Source organism: Choloepus didactylus, chromosome 2 (genome assembly GCF_015220235.1).
Source record: "Choloepus didactylus isolate mChoDid1 chromosome 2, mChoDid1.pri, whole genome shotgun sequence".
NCBI classification, from domain to species: Eukaryota; Metazoa; Chordata; class Mammalia; order Pilosa; family Megalonychidae; genus Choloepus; species Choloepus didactylus.
In genome coordinates this window covers 132,328,395-132,346,875 of record NC_051308.1, presented here as the reverse complement: position 1 = coordinate 132,346,875, position 18,481 = coordinate 132,328,395, and the positions used below count along the sequence as shown (strand labels likewise).

At 44.2% G+C, this 18,481-nt stretch overlaps 3 protein-coding genes across 3 annotated transcripts in view; 2 read left to right on the top strand and 1 right to left on the bottom strand.

Moving 5' to 3' along the window:
* The first annotated feature begins 473 nt into the window (after positions 1–473).
* STXBP3 (syntaxin binding protein 3) overlaps positions 474–18,481 on the top strand; it is a 107,449-nt gene continuing 89,441 nt past the window's right edge. Inside the window, exon 1 of the mRNA XM_037826481.1 lies at positions 474–615. Within this exon, the coding sequence (XP_037682409.1) occupies positions 567–615 (49 nt within the window). The 5' untranslated portion in view covers positions 474–566. The remainder of the gene's footprint in view (positions 616–18,481) is intronic.
* Positions 3,704–5,470, bottom strand: LOC119526932 (cadherin-15-like). The gene is made up of 2 exons (XM_037826483.1): positions 5,081–5,470; positions 3,704–4,189 (listed from the first exon to the last, which is right to left on the bottom strand). The coding sequence occupies exons 1-2, from the start codon at positions 5,156–5,158 to the stop codon at positions 3,989–3,991; spliced, it is 279 nt and encodes a 92-aa protein (XP_037682411.1). The 5' UTR covers positions 5,159–5,470; the 3' UTR covers positions 3,704–3,988.
* LOC119526930 (claudin-34-like) lies at positions 8,806–12,115 on the top strand. The gene has a single exon (XM_037826482.1). It carries the CDS (start codon positions 10,244–10,246, stop codon positions 10,925–10,927), a length of 684 nt encoding a protein of 227 aa, XP_037682410.1. The 5' UTR covers positions 8,806–10,243; the 3' UTR covers positions 10,928–12,115.

Genomic DNA, 18,481 nt, shown 5'->3' with positions numbered 1-18,481 from the left:
ACTTTTTAAACCAACCTATGGCATGCAGAGGATTGTGCTAATTAGTTTATACATTTTTCAGAAGAAAGTAGTGGGTCTATACTAGGCATATGGGTAAGTATCTCATAGTTTTACACAGTTATTGTATCACTTAAAAATGAACAAAATAAATTTGGAGGGTAAGGTTTCCATTCGGTAGTGGAAAGTGAAGAATTCTTTTGTAAAGCGAAGAGCCGACTCTTCCTCACTTATCTTACGCGTAAATTCAGAATTTCAACTTTGGTATTAGCTGGCGATCTGATTTCATAGCTTCGATTTCTGACGTCACACGACACCGAAACCGGGTGGACAGCAGCCTACCGCGAGACGGCGTCGGACTGCGCATGGCACTCCCAGCAGTACTACGCAACCTCCGTACAGGAGTAGGCGGGAATACCCTGCTGACGCGCGTGACGTCACCGGAGGGCGCGGTCAGGGAGGCGGAACCTTTTCCCCAGAGAGGGGCGGGGCCGCTCCAGGCGCGGTTTTCACGGTCAAAGTAGGTTGGGAACGGGAGGTATTGGCTGCTCCTTGGCAGTGTCGGGAAGATGGCGCCGCCGGTGACGGAACGGGGGCTGAAGAGCGTCGTGTGGCAGAGTGAGTGCCGTGGGGTAGGGGCTGAGAAAGGGAAAGCCATTGTGCCGGGCCTTGTTTTCCTGCCTCAGCTCTGCAGTCTCTTGGGGAGCTGCCGCGAGCACTTGTTGCTTTGGGACCCGCGTCCCTCTTAGCACCTCTTCCTGCTTTCTTTCCCAGCCTTTGTCTCGCTAGGAACAGGAATGGGCGGGGTGCGAGAGGACGCGCGCGGCCTGCTCGCTTTGTTCGGGCACCCGCTGTTCTCGTTCGGGCTCTACCGTGTGTGGCGCAGTAGCGTCTCGGGGTTTGGTCCAGAAGCCAGGCCCTGGGTGAGCCGCCCTCGGCCCAGCTCTTCTCCCACGGCCCCTGCACCTGTCCTTGGGTCGTTCTCCATACTCGCCTCCCGCGCGAACCCATCCTCCCAAAGTGTCCTCCCGCGGCAGGGCCCTGCCAGTCGGTGATGTCTCTTCACCCTAGACAATCCAGGCGCTGTGTTTCTCCATCGCGTCCCCCCCTCTTCCCCGCACAGACACTTGTTTCCAAGGATTGCTTATTCATGTTAGTACCAGGGAGGGTTTTACAACCAAAGTCTTAAATGTCCTTTTTTTTTAAACCTCTGTTAATCAGCCCTTTCTTTGACTATTCCTGGTAAAGCCCACCTTTAAAAAGTTCTTGAGAAGACCGTTGGAATGGTACTGAATGGCCGGAGCAAAGCTGCACGTTCATCTCTTCCTTTGTATTTTAGGGGGCCACTCCCTGTTGCTAGGACTGTATTGCTTATTGGTTATTGAAGTTCTGCCATATCATGTATGACTTTTAAAAAAGATTGCTCCATACCTAGGGATAGCAAGTTGGAGGAGGATGCACCAAACAGGAAGAACCCTCATTGTTTGGCATTGCTGGGCTCAAAGTAATTATGGTCTAGTAGTGGAAAGGGAGTAACATCTAATTAGTTTTTCTGACTCTGGCTTGTTGAGCAAAGAACAGAAACAACTAGGTAAATAAAATTCTGGGAGTTCCTTGTGAAAAATTAAAATTCCAAATCCGTAATTGAGACAGTGCACAACATGTCACAGGCAGTAAACAAATGTATGAATAGACACAAGATAAAACTTATGAAAACACCTTTTAAAAATTGGAAAGTTACAAGGTTGGCAGTTTGTTTTTCAAGAGTGACAAAATTTTGGGATGTTTTAAAATCACAATGGCATTTAAATATATATGAGATGGGTAACAAATCATATACATCATTTCAAAGATCTTTGCATGTATACATGGTCCTTGACATCAGCATTTATCAGAAAAAAGGTTAATGATAGTAATGTCAGTCTTGATAGCATGGAAACTAGGCAAGAATAGCATAGAGATAACAGAATATCCATCTTGTGCTTTAAAGTGGTGGTAGCTCCAGGATATCCAGATGAAGTATAAGACAGTGAAGACAGGAAAGGGAACAGAAGGAAAGACATGTAGGGTTGAAAAATAATTCTTCACTTCTTTGCATAAATAGAAACATAACCAAAAGACTAGATGATATTTATTCAACATTTATTGAGTAAGATATATATATTGAGGAGACTCTACCTGAGTTCTGTTAGTAAAAGATGAAAAAGAATCAGAGAAACGTTGAAAAAATCTCCTAAGAGGTAGGAGTATCATGCATTTATAGGAAGAAGATTTTGCTAGGTGGAAGATAGTACAGTTAGGTGAGGATAGAAAGCTAAATAACTTAAGAACCTTTAATTTACCTCCCAAAGTGTGTTAAATAAGGAGAAGGGAACTGATATATCTTGTACACTGCCTCTGTGCTAGGCACTATTCTTTATGTTACATACATTAAAAGAACTTTGTGAGAATTAATGTCCCTACTTCACAGATGTTAAAATTGATACAACCATTAGTTCATAGCAGCATTAGTCATAATAGCCAAAAAATGGAAACAACCCGAAAGTCCGAGCACTGATGAATGTAGTACATATATACAATGGAATATCATTGGGAAATAATAAAAGGAAATGAGTACTTCATGTTATAACATGAGTGAACCTTAAACACATTATGCTAAGGGAGGGAAGCCAGGCCCAAAGGACCACATACTGTATGATTCCATTTATATGAAATGTCCAGAACAGGCAAATCTGTAAGTACAGAAAATAGCAGTTGTGTGGGGATTGGGGGAGAAATGGAAGGATTTAAAGAGAGGCAGTGACAGTTTAGGGGAATGGTGTTTCTTTTTTGGGGTAATGAAAATGTGCTAAAATTGATTGTGGTGATGAATGCACAACCCTGTGAATATACTAAAAACTTCTAAATTGTACATTTCAATGAATGAATTGTATAGTATGTAAATTATATTTCAAAGCTGTTTAAGAAAAACAATAATTATATTTCAAAACTTTTAAAAAAAAGATGTAGCGATTAAATATGGTGCTAGAATTCACACCTGGGTTGCTGTGGCTACAGAGCTAATGTGTGGAGCTCTCTGTCTTTTCATAATGTTTAAACCTTAGTTCAGGGCCTTATCTCATTCCCAATCTATTGTAGTAATTTCCTAACTTATCTCCTAATTAGCTGCCAGGCACTTGCTCTTTCTCACTCTAGTCCATCCCTTAGTCCAGAATAATTTCCCTTAGTTTATACTGTTTACTCTTCTTAAAATCTGTCTCCAGATCTTGATGCTGGTTCCTCTGTCTAAAAGGTCCCCTTTCCCCTATTTGCCTCTCCAAATTTCAGCTAGCCTTCAAGTCTCAGCTCAGTTGGGACTACTTGTTTCTGTAGCATTTAGTTTATCCTTCTTATATGGCACTTCTCACTATTGCCTACTGTGTCTCCTGATCAGCTTCTTGACAACTGTTGTGTCTTGTAGCACAACAGGCCCTAGCAGAATGCTTTGTATACCCATGCTCATTAAAAATACCTGAAGTCAGTGGAGCACTGGGCACCAGGGCCCACCTTGAAAAGACTAGCAGGTTTTTAGTTGAAAGTTGCCCAAGGGGCTGCTTCCTTCCAGAAGCACGTGGGGGGGGGGGGGGGCAGAGGTGCGAGGGGGGGCGGCCATGCCCCGAGCAGCTGAGAGTGGGGCTGCTGGCCCTCGAGGCCGCGGCCCCCACGCAGGCCGGACGGGCACCTCTTTCTGGCTGCCCCATCTCCACGGTTCTAGAATCTGACCCCAGCACCTGGTCTAGCTCCAGCCAGGGGGACAAGGCCTGTCCCTGTAGGGGCTGGCTGGGTGCCTTTGGTGCTTGGGTGTCCAGTGGGGGCCCCAGGGCCACGTGTGCCCATGGCTGGGAGATGGTGCTCCCCAGCTCTTTGGCTCACAGCAGGGAGCCCCGCCCTTCCCTGGGCCTGGGAGGGCTGCCACCAGGTGCTGTCCCCAGGGCCTGTCAGCCTGCCGCCCTCACGAGTGGCCGTACATGTCCGCCAGTCGGGTGAAGCGGGGGCCCCATTCTCGGAGGTAGTCATAGTCCTGGTCTTCGTCACCCAGGCTGGACAGGATGGAGCTCAGCGTCCCCGCCACGGAGCCGTCTCCTTCGTAGTCGTAGATGAGGGCTGTGTCGTAGGGTGGGACGCTGGGGTCGCCGTCTGCAGCCTCCAGGCCCTGCGGAGAGGCCCCGGACAGTCAGGCCTGGGCTGGCCCTGCACCATCTTCCCGCACTGTGGCCACTTGGGCCAGAGCCAGGCAGCTGCCCCTGGGCGAGGCCGCAGGGCCTTTCTCCAGGTCAGCAGGGGCACCAACACTCGTGGTGGCCGGCGCATGCCGCAGCTGTGCCGTCGGGGGCTCCCGCTCACCGCCTCCTTTCCCTCCCGGTGAGACGGCTAAGCTGCGAGCCCGCCCCAGCCTGAAGGGCTCTGTGGCCCCCGCACTTCCTTCCCTTGTTGTTCTGGGGGTGTCCTGTGCCAGCAGCGGGAAGCCAGTCAGGGGGCACCCAGAGTGGCCACCACGGATGCCGCGATTCTGCGGACAGCTAGGGAAGGCCTCGGAACAGCCCGTGGACTCGGGGGGATTCAGAAAAGGCTCGTGGTTTTGTGAGGGGACAGGGCAATGCCGCCACTTGCTGGTGTTTACTCCTTGCAGAAGTTAAGGCTGACGCTGGGTCCTAGACCGGGCCCACCCGGGGTGTCCGGCTGCCTCTGCCACACCCCAACTGCGACAAACCGTCGCCCGCATCAGTGCTCTGCGGAGGGCAGGCCCCATGCCCACCTCCACCAGCCCTTTGCCCCTGGCACCCTCCGCTCTTCCCCACGGGGCCAGTCCCCCTGTGGGCTTGCTGGCCACTGCCCCTCCTGATGTCCTCACCAAACCTCCCATCCTCAGGGGCCGCCCCAAGACCACTTTGTCCTGCTCCTACCCCGCCCCCGACGGACCATGCACGGAGGCTTGTTCCCCAGCCGGGCACACCCAGGGTTCCCGGGAGGCGTGTTTGTGTGTGTGAGCATGTGAGAGTGCATGACTACGTCAGCATGTGCACACCGACCCCGGAGCACCTACCTCACTGATTAAGTCAGCGATGTCAGCCGGGCTGCTGGGCAGCACTCGGGGTGGCTGGGGTGGGGGGCATGTGGCCATACGGGGCGTCACGGCGCAGTGGCGGCCGCCCCAGAGGGACCCCCAGGGCCATCAGCTCTGTGGGGTGGTGCAGCTGGTTTATGTCATAGGCATCCTGAGGCGGGGGGGATGGTGAGCAGGAAGGAGTCAGACCCGGAACCACAGAGGGGTCTCCTCCGGTAGCCTGAATCGGGCTCCAGGAGACGACTGGTCCCGGGGCTCCTGGCCAGCTTGGGGCACCCACACGCCCTGAGCGGCACCTGCTCCTCCTCACCGCCCTGCCCTGCACCTGGCCCTCGCCCCACTGCGCACCTGGTCCTCCTCCCCGCCCCCCTGCTCGTGGTAGTTGAGGACATTGTCCCATGGGTCGTCCTGCAGCCCGTGCAGCAGGGCCTTGTCCAGAGGCCGCTGGCGAAACCGCCCGAGGAGGGCAGCCAGGAGGACGAGCACTGGGCAGGGGGAGAGGCAAGAGGCTGGTCCGGGGGAGGGGCGGGGACAGAGGGGGAGGCGCTGGGTGGGGCCGAGGGAGCCTCAGAGGGGGTTGGCGCGGATCCGAGGGCGAGGGGCGTGGCTGGGGGGGTGGGCCCGGGGAGCGTGCCCTGGTGGGGAGGCAGACCAGGGGAGGGGCGGGGTGAGGGGCAAGTCCTGGGGGTTCCCGGGGCGGGGGAGCCAGCCCGAGGTGGGGGCGTGCCCGGGTAGGGGAGTTGATCGGGGGAGGGCTGGGGGCGGGGCTCTGGCTGTTCGGGGGGAGGGCCCTGCCCGGCCCCTGGATCCCTCCTGGGACTGGGATCAACAGCCTCGTGCCCCCTGGCGCCAACCGCGGGCAGTGCGTCCTGCTGCCCACGGAGCTTTCCGGGCCTCAGCACCTGGGAGAGACGGGTTGGGGTGGGGGCTGGGGACTGGGGGAGTAGGAGGTGCCTCCCAAGTCTTAGCCTCACCTCTACCCCCCACCCCTGTGCCACCTTGTCCCGATGTCCAAGACCCCCTGGGGAAAGGGCTTGGTCCGGCCCCAGGCCAGGCACCCAAGGGGCCTCGTGCGTTCGCATCTGTTAACAACACAACCAGGGGCAGTAACGTCCCAAAAGAAGCTGCTGCCTCTGGTGGCGTATCCATAGTAGTACTCATTGTCTGGCACACAGGAGAAACTCAACTAGTATTACTGCACTGATAATGAAAAGTTCTGGGAAACTGTATGTGCTTGCTTGCTCTTGCTTGCTCCGTTCCCTAAACTGCAGTCATTCAGGTTTCCATGCATTCAGCGGTTTGAGTCCATCAACTCAGACCACCTTAACGTGACGCCGGCTTACCCTCACGGCTCTCAAATATCTACAACTAATTTGGCCCTAGGTAGGTAAGTGACGTCTTTCTGCCCAGATCCTCCCTCAAGAGTTTGTTCGATATCCCGTGGACATCCCAGCCCACCTGTGGGTGGCGCCTAGGCGCGTTTTCACGCGGCGCCCCGGCTTCGTAAGCCTAGGAAAACCTGAGCGCTCAGTCAAAACTCTCTGACGCTCCATTGCAGCAGTCAAAGTAACCTGGGGGACGCCTTGGGCGAAAGACTGCACGCATTTCCTGACCCCCAACGGCAAACCGGGGACGCCTGCTTTGTTGTTGCGACTGGGTTGTATGGATCTGGGTTGTTAGTCTCACTTGAGCAACGTTCTGGGTGGTCTTTGTAAGCCTCCAATGGAGCAGGGGAGCTGTGAATTTCTCACAGGCGATCTCCGTAAGCCTCCCATGAGCATAGTCCCAATTCGTGTCAGCCTCTTTCAGGGAGAATGTAAGCCTCTGAAGGAGGAGGAAACTGTGAATCTCTCACAGGTGATCTCCGTAAGCCTCCGGCGAGCAAAGTTCCCTAATGTACCACAAGCCTCTCAAATTTCTTAAATAGCCATGGGTAATTTAAAGTCACTTTTAAGTAACTCCAAAACTGCTTTCCTCCATCTACCCGCTCAAATGTTTAAACTTCCATTAAAAGGGGAAGGAGAATGAATACAATTTGGCCGCAGTATCGTTTAGAGCAACAAAAACATTGGCCAGAAAATGGCACTTTTAATTGGCAAATTCTCACTGAACTTGATAATTTTATTCGGCGTAATGGTAAATGGTCTGAATCCCCTTATTTTCAAGCTTTTTAAACTCTTTAATCCTGGCCATCCTTGTGCCACACTGTTGCCTGCCATCAAATCCTCCTCCTCCACAAAAAATCCTTCTAAGTCTTCTGCTTTCCTCTCTACAAAAGTTAACCCTGTAAAGCCTTTAAGCAGTTTCTCTTCTTTAACCCTGAAAATCAAACCCCTTGTAACTCTTCTCTAACTCCTTCCCCCACTTCTCGTCCCATCACCGCCGCCCCCTCCTTACCTTACCCCACCCGCGCGCAGCCTGCTGGCTGCCTATGTTCCCCTCCCCCGTCTCCCTGCAGCACAAACCTAAAGCGTGCACACCTGGCATAACCGGAGGATAAATGAATAAGGCAAGAACTCCTCAATTACTGTCTGCTGCTGTTTTACTATCAACAAACCTATCCCATCCCTAACAATGTCTAGCCTCTGATTTACAAACACTAAATTTACATCCCAGTGAACTGCTTCAATGTGTGAATGACCTCCTACTGTGCAGCTGCCCTAGCCTTAACTCCCTCCAACAAAAAGGATATAGTTTCCAAAAATAAAAAACAACTTTCTAAGCCACAAGTCACTTACTTAAAAATTTCCCTCTCCCCTAACAAAAAGAAAACTTATTTCTCTATTTAATGAGAGGTCAGGCAAGCATAACTATTTAAAACCATGTTTTCAAATGCCCTAATCCATGTCTTGTGGGCTGTAAAGCTCCCCTCAATTACCCAGAGATTTTTCCTAGAATACTGGGACTCGGAAGTCCAGGTAAAAATTGACTGCTGCAGGCAGGCGCTGAACGCGTCTGAGTTGAGGTAGCTTTACGGTTGGAACTTACCCTGTGCTTTGTCAGTAGCAGCCGTGACTAACCAGCAAAACTCCGAAAACATACTCCTGCCACAACGAGAAATTGAAAATCTGCTCCTGCTGCAGCAAAAGCTTCACTACCAGCTGGTTCCAGCAGAAAATATCCAAACATCAATCTAATAATGCTGAAACTTAGTTCAAAGCAACTCTGCCCCAACTCCGTCCAAACCCAGCCGGAAGCAGCTAAGAGACAACTGCGACGTCCCTTTTCCCTTATAAAGGTTGCTTCGAGCTAAGTTAAAGCATTAACCCAAAATTCTACCCAAACCCATACCAATTTTTTATTAAAAATAAAAGGCAGGAATGTCAGGCCCCAGAAAAAGTCTAACATATAGAAGGAATGTCTGATCCACAGGCCCTGCTGCCTATCTCATAAATACCAGGTATGCCATAAACTAAGGGTTGAAGGCTGTTTTAGGAATCCCAGTCACAGTGGCACCTAGACTCCAGGGGGCAGACAAGGCAAGATCAGATATCCCCATAAAGATGAATGACTGCAAACAAGCCAAAAGGCCTGCTTCCTCCACATAGATAATATAGTGCACATCAAAGAAGAGTAGTGTGTTAAAACCCTAGTAACCAGTCAGCAGAAACTGATAAGCACTCACCCAGTCGAGGCCCAGAACACACTCAGCAGGACCTTCCCCCCCAATACCCAACGTGGGTTTTTCCTTTGAAAAATGCTGCTCTCAGATACAGGGCCAGAGCCATTTTTCCTTCCTTTCTTTTCTGATGGCTCCCACCTGCTTTCTTCTGCTTGCTTCCTCTAATAAACTTTAAATTCTCTACTTAAACCATGACTCGCTGCATTTGTGTGAATTCCTGAATGACCTAACAGCTTTGCTGGCTGGAAATAGGATTTATAAGCAAGTGCTACCACGAGGTTCCTTATGACTTCACCTTCAAGTTCGTTGATTGCAGAGCCAATTTATAAATTTAAGTTCATTTGCAAAGCCAATAAGACACATTCAGAAAGAATACATTTCCAAGCAATTAGGCATTGTTAAGTGGTATTTTAAATAGTAATGGTGTTTTTCAAGATGATTTTCTTCTTCTGAAAGAAGTACGCAATTTTTCTTTTCTTGGGCCTTCTTATTGCATCACAATCAACCAGCCCTGAGTTGTTATAGTGACTTTTCTTTTTTCCATCCCATGTAAATTTACATTTTAGAGCATACCTTTCGTTTTAGTAACAACAGAAGAAAAATCAACAATAACTTTCTGTTCAATCTGGGATTCATTTGGGAAGGGTTAAAGAAATTTCAAGGATTACTGATCCGAAATGTCAGTGTTCCCCATAAAATAAAATCTAAGTGGCAGCACTGTTTTACATAAAAAATTAAATAAACCAATCAGCCGGACTGTATGCATATTTTCCTCTTTAGGCGCAACTCAAAGTCAACACCTTCCAACTCCTTGGTGCTTAACCGGGAGAAGGTGAAAACTTTAATATGTGCCCCAGGACGTTCCTGTTTAGCGTGACTCTGAAGTTAACATAACATTCTCCACTACAAATGAGGCAACACAAATAGCATCTATTCCAGTCAAAACAATTTTTAAGAGTGTGCCTAGAGAATGCTAGAAAAAAAATTAGCTGATTCTAGTCAAAGTAGTTGTTCACTCAGTTAGATAAAAGAAAAATATTAAGCCAATGCTCTAGTAATCGATAGGTATTTAAGCTGAAGGAAACAAACTCGGGAGTCAAATTTTGACTAGTGCTTCTGAGAAAGCCACATGCACTTGCTAATTCCCTGGTTGTGGATTCCTGGATCATCAGACCATTATACGCATTCTGACTCTCACTCTACATACCTGGGGCAGGAACCCAGTGCAATTACGTCGTCTTGAAGATGTTATTTTAGGTAAGGTGTGGCTCTGGTCAATGAGGGTGGCTTTTAATCTGGATTATTGGAGGCCTTTATACCCAATAGAAATTCAGACGTCCTCAGAGAGAAAGTCACCAGGCGGCGTTGGTGGGGGTGGGGGAGTGGGCATAAGTGGGAAGTGGATGGAACCAGAAGCGGGTGGAACCGGAAGTGGGTGGAACCGGAAGCGGAAGGAGAAGCCATCCCCATGGCAGTTGAGCCAGAGTTAGAAGCCACAGAACCCGGCAGCCCAGATCAGAATGCTGCAGACTCTGGGGAGGAATCGTGGAGCTGCTGACTCCTCCAGACTGGATTTCTCAGCTTCTGAACCGTCCTCTGAGCACGCTGCGCCTGTGATCTTGCCCCTCGGTAGCACCCACCGTCAAATGATGTTCTTTGCTGTTGCCACCGTGGGCTGGCTCCTGTGCGCCACCTCCATGGGCAAAGCGGAGTGGCAAGTGTGGCACGTTGACAACCCGCTCTTCCCCTCCTGCCTGGCCCGCATGGGCGTGTGGCGAGTCTGCATCTACCGCCACGACATCAGATTCCCGTTTTGTTACCTTTACACCTTCCACGAATCCTTCCTCCCTCTTGACATCCGTGTGGCTCAAAAGCTCCTGCTGGTCGCCAGCCTTCTAGGGCTCCTGGGGAGAGTCTCCTTCATCTTTGCCCTTAGGAACGCTCACATGGGAATTCTTCAGAGGAACGCCATCCACGTCCCATTCATGGCCTCGGGGATTCTGTACTTAGCCGCTGGCATCTGCACCTCAGCCACCGTGGTGTGGAATTACTTGTCGGTGATGAAGGAAGAGGGAATCTCCTTTCCACCTTCTTTTGACTTGCCCTTCAAGCCAGACACTCAGGAAGTTGGGAGTGCCAGTGCCATGGCATTGCTGGGCACCTTCCTGCTGCTGCTGAGCGGGTTTTCTTTCCTCCTGTACTGATTTCCCCACAACAGCCAAGTGCATCCCAGGGTCTCAGAGCAGTGAACTTCCTGGTTGCGTTGGCTTTGCCAATTCTTGGTTACCAGGAGAAGGTCACCCTGGTGATCCAGTTATTTTCAGGTTCTCAAGACTGTTGTGGAGGGCGTTTGAGCAGAAAGTTGCCAACTGTTGCCTTCTGTTACCTTCTGCGTCTGAACCGGGTTCCTTATTTGGTTGGTTGAATTAAAGCACTTTCGTTAAAAAAAAAAAAACAACGAATGACTCAGTTTTATTATGTCTTTTATATTTTTTTGTTACCTAAATTTACTCATTTAATCAATAGATACTAGATTCCTGTGGGAATACAGCAATAGAAGGAAGATAAGTTCCCAGCTTGCATTCAAGTGGGGAAAAATAGAAAATAAACAAGTAAACAAAGAATAAATATGATTATTTCACTTTGTCATACCAAAGAGAGATGGCCTGCTTTAGGTAAGTAGCTCAGGAAGGGTTTCTCTGAGTAGGTGACATTTGAGCTGAGACCTAAACATGAGAAAGAATTGGCCTTTACTGACTACCTTAAAACCTTCTTAAAAAATTTAATATTTTGAATACAAAAGGCTACATTGTTTATAAAACTAATTCCTGTGCTTAAAATCATTGACGGTTTCTAGTGCTTGAAATTCCTCATTTACCACTTTTTTGCTACCAAGTGTATACTAGCAAAAATGATATCACTGATAAAAGATTTTAGATAAAAATTTGATGATGCTTATTTTAAAAATTAACACAGCAAAACAACAGTAACCAAATCAACCATAAAGCAAGTACAAACCACCCATGGCATTTCTGTTGCTATGATTCATGATGTTATTCATCTATTTTCTCTCTTGTCTAAAACAGTAGTCTAATATAATGTCTGTAATTCATATCTATTGATTATTTAGAAGGAAACTTCAGAGAAAATGAACCTGGGTAAAATTACAAATGCTTTTAAATAGAAGTCATCAGAATGTGTTTGAGTCCATTCTTATACTGAATTATATTGAATCATAAGCAGTCCCTTTTCATGTATTTCCTGCTAGTTCATGTCCAGATCCAGATATGTTTTTATTTGCTATTCTGTGACTTCCTTTTTTTTTTTTTTTTTAAACACCTAACATTAACTCAACATTTTCCATACTCTTTCAGAATCTTTGGAATTCCCACTTTTAATTAATTGCTTTCAGGATACTTTAATATGGCAAAAAGACATTGATAGCACAATAGATTATAAAATAAAATTAATGTACTTCCCAACCACCCCTAGCCTCCTGCTCCAGAGACAACTGTTGTCCTCTTAAATCCTTCTAGAAGTTTTCTACATAAATACAAGCATGTGTAGAATCATATTTGTTTGATTTGTCACTTATCTTTGTTTTATACCTTTTTTCATTCTGGTTGCTTCCCCTAAGTTTATTTTGTTGTGCAAAATTTTTGATATTTGCCAAGTCATTTATCCGTTTAAATAAGTATTTATTGAGTACCTACCCTGTGCTACACACTATTCTTTACCTCCTGGATATTCCTTTACCTCCTGGAATTCACAGTCCAGTGGGAGGAAGACAGAAATATAAGTACTAAGTGCTATATAAACAGCATGAAAAAATTTTATGGGAGGAGAAGAGGGGAAGAAGGAATTATTTTCTCTCCGGTTGTGGATTAGGGAAGACACTGAAGAGGTGACATTAAAGATAATTCTTGGAAGGTGGTAGGATTTTGCCAGGCAGAGGGAAAATCTGAGCCATGGGGTAAAGGTAACAAAATATGTGATTATTTATGGAAGGGGGAACAATTCCTTTTGATTGAGTACAGGATATTTGTTACAAAGAATGGAGGGACATAAGACTGAAAAGTAGGTTGAAGCCAGTCTATTCAGTCCTGAATGCTATGCTAAAGAGTTTAGACATTCTCTGGGCAGTGTGGAACCATTAAAAATTTTAAATTCTTTTCCTTCCTCAGATAGCAGTCACCAGCATTTTTGACACTCTATTAAACAATGCTGAAAAGGAAGTCCTTTTCTTGTTGCTATTTTGAAAGGAAATGACTCCAAGGTTCCTTCATTAAGTATAGTAGTAGTGTAAAGTGCACTAATGCTGAATATACAGCTGGATAAATTTTTTACCCATGTAACTACCACCCAGATCAAGATATACAACGTTCCCAGTATCCTATGCCCCTTCCCATTTCAAACCCCACCCTTTCCCTCAGAGTACCCATTATCCAAATTGCCATAGAATAGTTTTGTAATGGTGACTTTTTACCTTTGCACTCTTATATTTAAGATTGAAATCCTTTAGACCCTTCCCATAAGGCATTTTCTGTAAGAATAAATACAGAATTTACTAAATTCCTAGCTAGAAATAATTGCTCTAATATTTGCTTTTCTATATATTTAGTAGGTCATATAGTGGTCCTCAGTTTTCATATGTTCTACTCTGATACAATTTTTAAATATACCTTGAGAGCTCTAAGTTGTCTTTCCCATGCCCAGTTCAGTCTATTTTTATTCAACTGACTAATGATGATTATTGCTTTTGCCTCCTGCCGCAGGTCCCTGGGTTTATCTTTATAGAGATTCTTACTTGTTCTCCAAAGAACCTGGGCCAGAGATAGGCAAAGTCTATTGGAATCATAATTAGGGGTTTAATAACATGTTTTAATTTTCTGAGGATGTAAATTCCTTTGTGGCCTGTAAGTCTGTTTTTTAACTTTTGGCTATTTGATTTTCAAGCACATTGTCTTTGTGCCTTTTTTTAAAAAGTCTGGTTTATTATTTCTCCACAGTAGATTAATAGTTGGAAAACTTGGTGTCCTGTCCAGGTTGTACTTCAGTTTCCTAACCTAAACAATGAGGGGTTTGGACAACATTTTCTTTGACCTTTTTTTCAGCTCAAATACTCCATGATTCCATTTTTAGATCTTCAACTTCTTATATTTTCTTTAATTTTACCTGCAGTTCTGATAGTTTTCTTTTATGACACAGCTTTCTTTATGTAATTTTCTTTGGGTCACAAATATTTAATATTATTAGGTTTTTATTGCTTAATGACACTGTACAAATCTGTATTCATATTTCAAAGCTTTTTGCTCTTTCATTTATTTAGGCATGATCTTAGTCTGTCTCTAGCAACTTAAAGCCCATATATATTAAAGATCTAAAATGTTATAGTGGTTTGAAACTGTATGTATCCCAGAAAAGCATGTTCTTAAAGGTAATCCAATCCTGTGGGTGTGGATCTATTGTAAGTAGGATCTTTTGATGAGGCTATTCCAATTAAGGTGTGTTGCACCTCATTCAGGATGGGTCTTAATCCTTTTACTGGAGTCCTTTATAAGATAATGAAATTCAGATTAAGAAAAAAAGCCACAGAAGCAAGAATCTGAAAGCCAGGAAACCCTGAAGAGAAGGGAGAGACTGGTAGGCGCTGCCATGTGCTTGCCATGTGACAGAGGAGTCTAGGATCCCCTGTAGCTGATCTTCAGGGAGAAAGCTTCGTCTTGATGATGCCTTGATTTGGACATTTTCACGGTCTCAAAACTGTGAGCTTGTAAGCTAATAAATTCCCATTGTTAAAAGCCAACCCATTATATGGTATATTACTTTCAGCAACCTAGCAAACTGAAACAAAAATCAAAAGTAAAAATAAAAATATGGAGGAAATATAGGATAATATGGGTTAGACTTTTAAAAATTAATTGGAATCCCAGATGGCATAAAAGAGAAGGTTTTATTAAATAAAATTCCTGTGTGGTAGAAGACACCATGAACAAAATCAAGAGAGGAACTATAGACATAAAGAAAATACTGAACACACTATGAGAGAAAATGCTTAATGTAGAAAGAACACCTACAAATTGATATGGAAAAGATAAATGACCTAATAGAAAAATGAGCAAAGACTATAAACAGGCAGTTTGCAGACCAGAACATTCAAATGACCAGTGAACTGTTTTTTGGCTGGCTAGTAATCAGGGAAATGCACATCAAGACAGGTTACCCTTTTTAATCCATTTAATTGACAAAATCAGGGTGATTTATATCATGCAGTAGTTGGGAGGCTTGCTGATGGGAATGTACATTGTTATAAACTATTGGGAAAGCATTGGGTAATGTCTATTAAAATACAATAGATATATCTTTTGATTAAAGCAGTTTCACTTGAGGGAATCTCTGCTGTAAAAATGAAAGTAATGATAAAGATATATGTATAAGCATCTTTATTGCAAACTTGTAGTGGCAAAAACTTGGCAGGTAAAATCACTCCCCTCCCCCCTACATGGGATCTGACACCCAGGGGATTAAATCTCCCTTGCAACATGAAATATGACTCCCAGGGAGGAATCTAGACTCGGCATTGTGGGATGGAGAACATCTTCTTGACCAAAAGGGGGATGTGAAAGGAAATGAAATAAGCTTCAGTGGCAGAGAGATTCCGAAATGAGCCAAGAGGTCACTCTGTTGGGCACTCTTACGCACAATATAGACAACCTTTTTAGTTTCTAATGAATTGGAATAGCTGGCAGTAAATACCTGAAACTATCAAACTATAACCCAGAACCCATGAATCTTGAAGACAATTGTATAAAAATGCTTATGAAGGGTGACAATGTGATTGGGAAAGCCATATGGACCACACTCCCCTTTGTTCAGTGTATAGATGGATGAGTAGAAAAATGCGGGGAAAATAAAGTAAAGTAAAGTAGGAAAGCAGAGCTCAGAAATAGAAAAAGAGGAAGACAGAGCTCTCATAACCAACTTGGGGCTGCTGGACGCAGCCATGCCTGAAGCCCTTTCTGCCTTTTGGAACTTCTGTTCAGGAGACCCAATAAATACTCTTTTATGCTTGAAAAAAAAATTATAGTGGCAAAATTGGAAACGGGATGACTGCTCATCATATAGGAGAATAGTTGAATAAATTATTGCATATACTGAGGAATATTATGTAATTATTAAGAGGAATGAGTTATACATTTTTATGTCTGTACTGCATATGAAGGGTATCCATGATACATATGTAGTGAAAAAAGCAAGTAACACAGTAATGTGACTATACTGATTCCAGTTTTGTAACAATTTTATTATTAAAAACAAAACTCAGCAGTTAGATGGAAGGGGTGGGTGTGCATGTGGGGGACAAAGAGTCTAGTTAGGTTATTGTTTTGATCCAGGAAAGAAGACTGAACAAGATCTCCAGCAAAGGAGATCAAGAAGAGAAGATAAATGAGAATAGGAGAGAGATTTAAGAGGTAGAATCAGTAGGACTTGAGCTGAGGAAAGAGTAATCCTAGGCTAGGATTCAGGTCTAGGAAACTAGGTAGTGGTTGTTGCTGTTTACTGTTGTAGGAAACAGGTTTGGAGGGGAAAAAATAGTGTAGGTTTAGGGCATGGTGAGTTTTAAGTGCAAGTAGAGGTGTCCAGTAAGCAGTTGGAAGTATGTAGTTACGAATCTCAGAAAAAGAAGCTGAATTAGAGATCTTGGTTGAGAGTACAACATATAGGTGTCATGAAAGCCATGGCTTTGGATGGGGCAGAACAGATAGAAGAAATGAGAGTACCTTTTCCAGGTTCGTACTAAGATTATCTTTTAGTGTTGGTATATGTTTTCCCTCTTAGTCCCTTGATCATGATTTCCACATCACTAGACTTTTTTTGTTTCCTTAGGAATTCTGTTACTCATAGATGGTTTCCTATTTTCCAGACAAATCAGTTTTTCTTGCATTGTTACCACGTTTAGTAATAATTTCTCTGTGATTTAAAATAGTTGTGCAAGTCTCCCTTCTGTATGCTGATGCTACTTTGTTGGTTCTATTTTCATTTCTCCCTTCAATGTTTTCACTTCCTCTTTGGCATTACGGTAAATATATTTCCTTTTTTGCACTTATTAGGGGAGCAAAGATAGGGTAGTAGGTATTAATAGGTCATTATTTGGGGAGCATTTGGACTGCAGGAAATCAAATTATGGATTAGGTAGAAGCAATCTGTGGAGGATGTTGAATAGCAAAGTTTAGATTTTATTCTTTAGTCACAAGTTAGCAATTGAGGGAATTTTAAGGTGGATGTTAATATAAACAAAGGATTGTATTTCAGGAAAATGACTGTGACAGCAGTGTGAAAAAATGGATTGAAAAGACAGAGGGCTTGGAGGTGGAGAATAGGAAATCCAATTAGGAGAATATTACAGCAATTCAGTGAGAAATCATGAGAATCAAGGCAATGTTGGTGAAAGTGGCAGTGAAAAATAATGGCTAGATACCAGAATGAACAATCACTGTTGCCTAATGATTGGATTGTGGGAAGGAGGAAATAGCCTGAGACTAAGACAGTGATAATAAAATTCATGGAAATGAAGAAGCTAGAGTAATTTTTAGGGAATCTCATCTTTTCACGTGTGCGTACTTAAACTTGTATTATGTAATTGAATAAGGTCAAGGAGAGGTAGACTGTAAGACCTGTTGAAAGCTATATTTAGGGTACTGGAGAAATGGTCAAATATGTTTCATTAGTATTTAGAGGAAGTATTGTTTTAGTTCAGCAATATTATGTTGATTTGATTTTCTTTGACTCCTCTCCAAACATACCTTCCTGTGACTCACTTTTCATGGATGCCTCGAATCTCTCTGTCTACAAAACAAGAGTTGTTCTTTTTTTCTAGTTCTTTCTTCTGCATTTATTTTTAAAATGCTAACACTGTGACTCTGTAAGCATCTTCAGATTCTAAGACAGGACTATCTAATAGAAATATAATGTGAGCCATATATGTAATTAAAAATTTTCTGGTAGTCACATTTAAAAAAAGTAAAAAGAAACATGTGAGATTAATTTTAATAATATATTTTATTTCACCCAATATATCTAAATGCTGTCACTTAAACATGTGCATGATATAAAAATAAGAAAGTTTACATTCCTTTTTGTCATACTGTCTTCAGAATCTTGTGTGTCTTTTGTATTTGTAGCATATCTGAATTCAGATTAGCCACATTTCAAGTGTCTGATTTGTAGCTAGTCTGTACGGTGTTGGATAGTACCATATTGGACAGCATACAGTTTCTACCATAATTGGACCCTTCTAAGGTTTGAAGACTGAGGTGGGTTCTGCATAGGCAGCTCTTCAGTCTGCTATATCGTGAATTCCGTGAGCGTTTAGTTCTTAAGAGAAGGACACAAATACATCCAATAAAAACAGGAAAATGTCTTCAGTTTTCAGCTTGTTTGAGGTATGTGGGGATGAAGCTAGTTTAAAAAGGAAAGTAGCTTAATATTTCAGTTTCTGAGTTGTCTGTGAGAATATCCTTCATTTTTGCCTGTAGGGTATGAGAAGCCAATGCTCTAGGTTTAAATTATGTTAAGTACTACAGACATTTACCATAATTATTATATAACATTATTATCCTCCTGGAAACCAAAATATAAACACCTTAACTAAATTTAACACTTTCAGACCTTAATTACAGTATACCTTCCTGATCACAATTCTTATGAATTGTGTTTTAATTCTAATTAGTAACCTTTATTAATTACACCCTCTACTA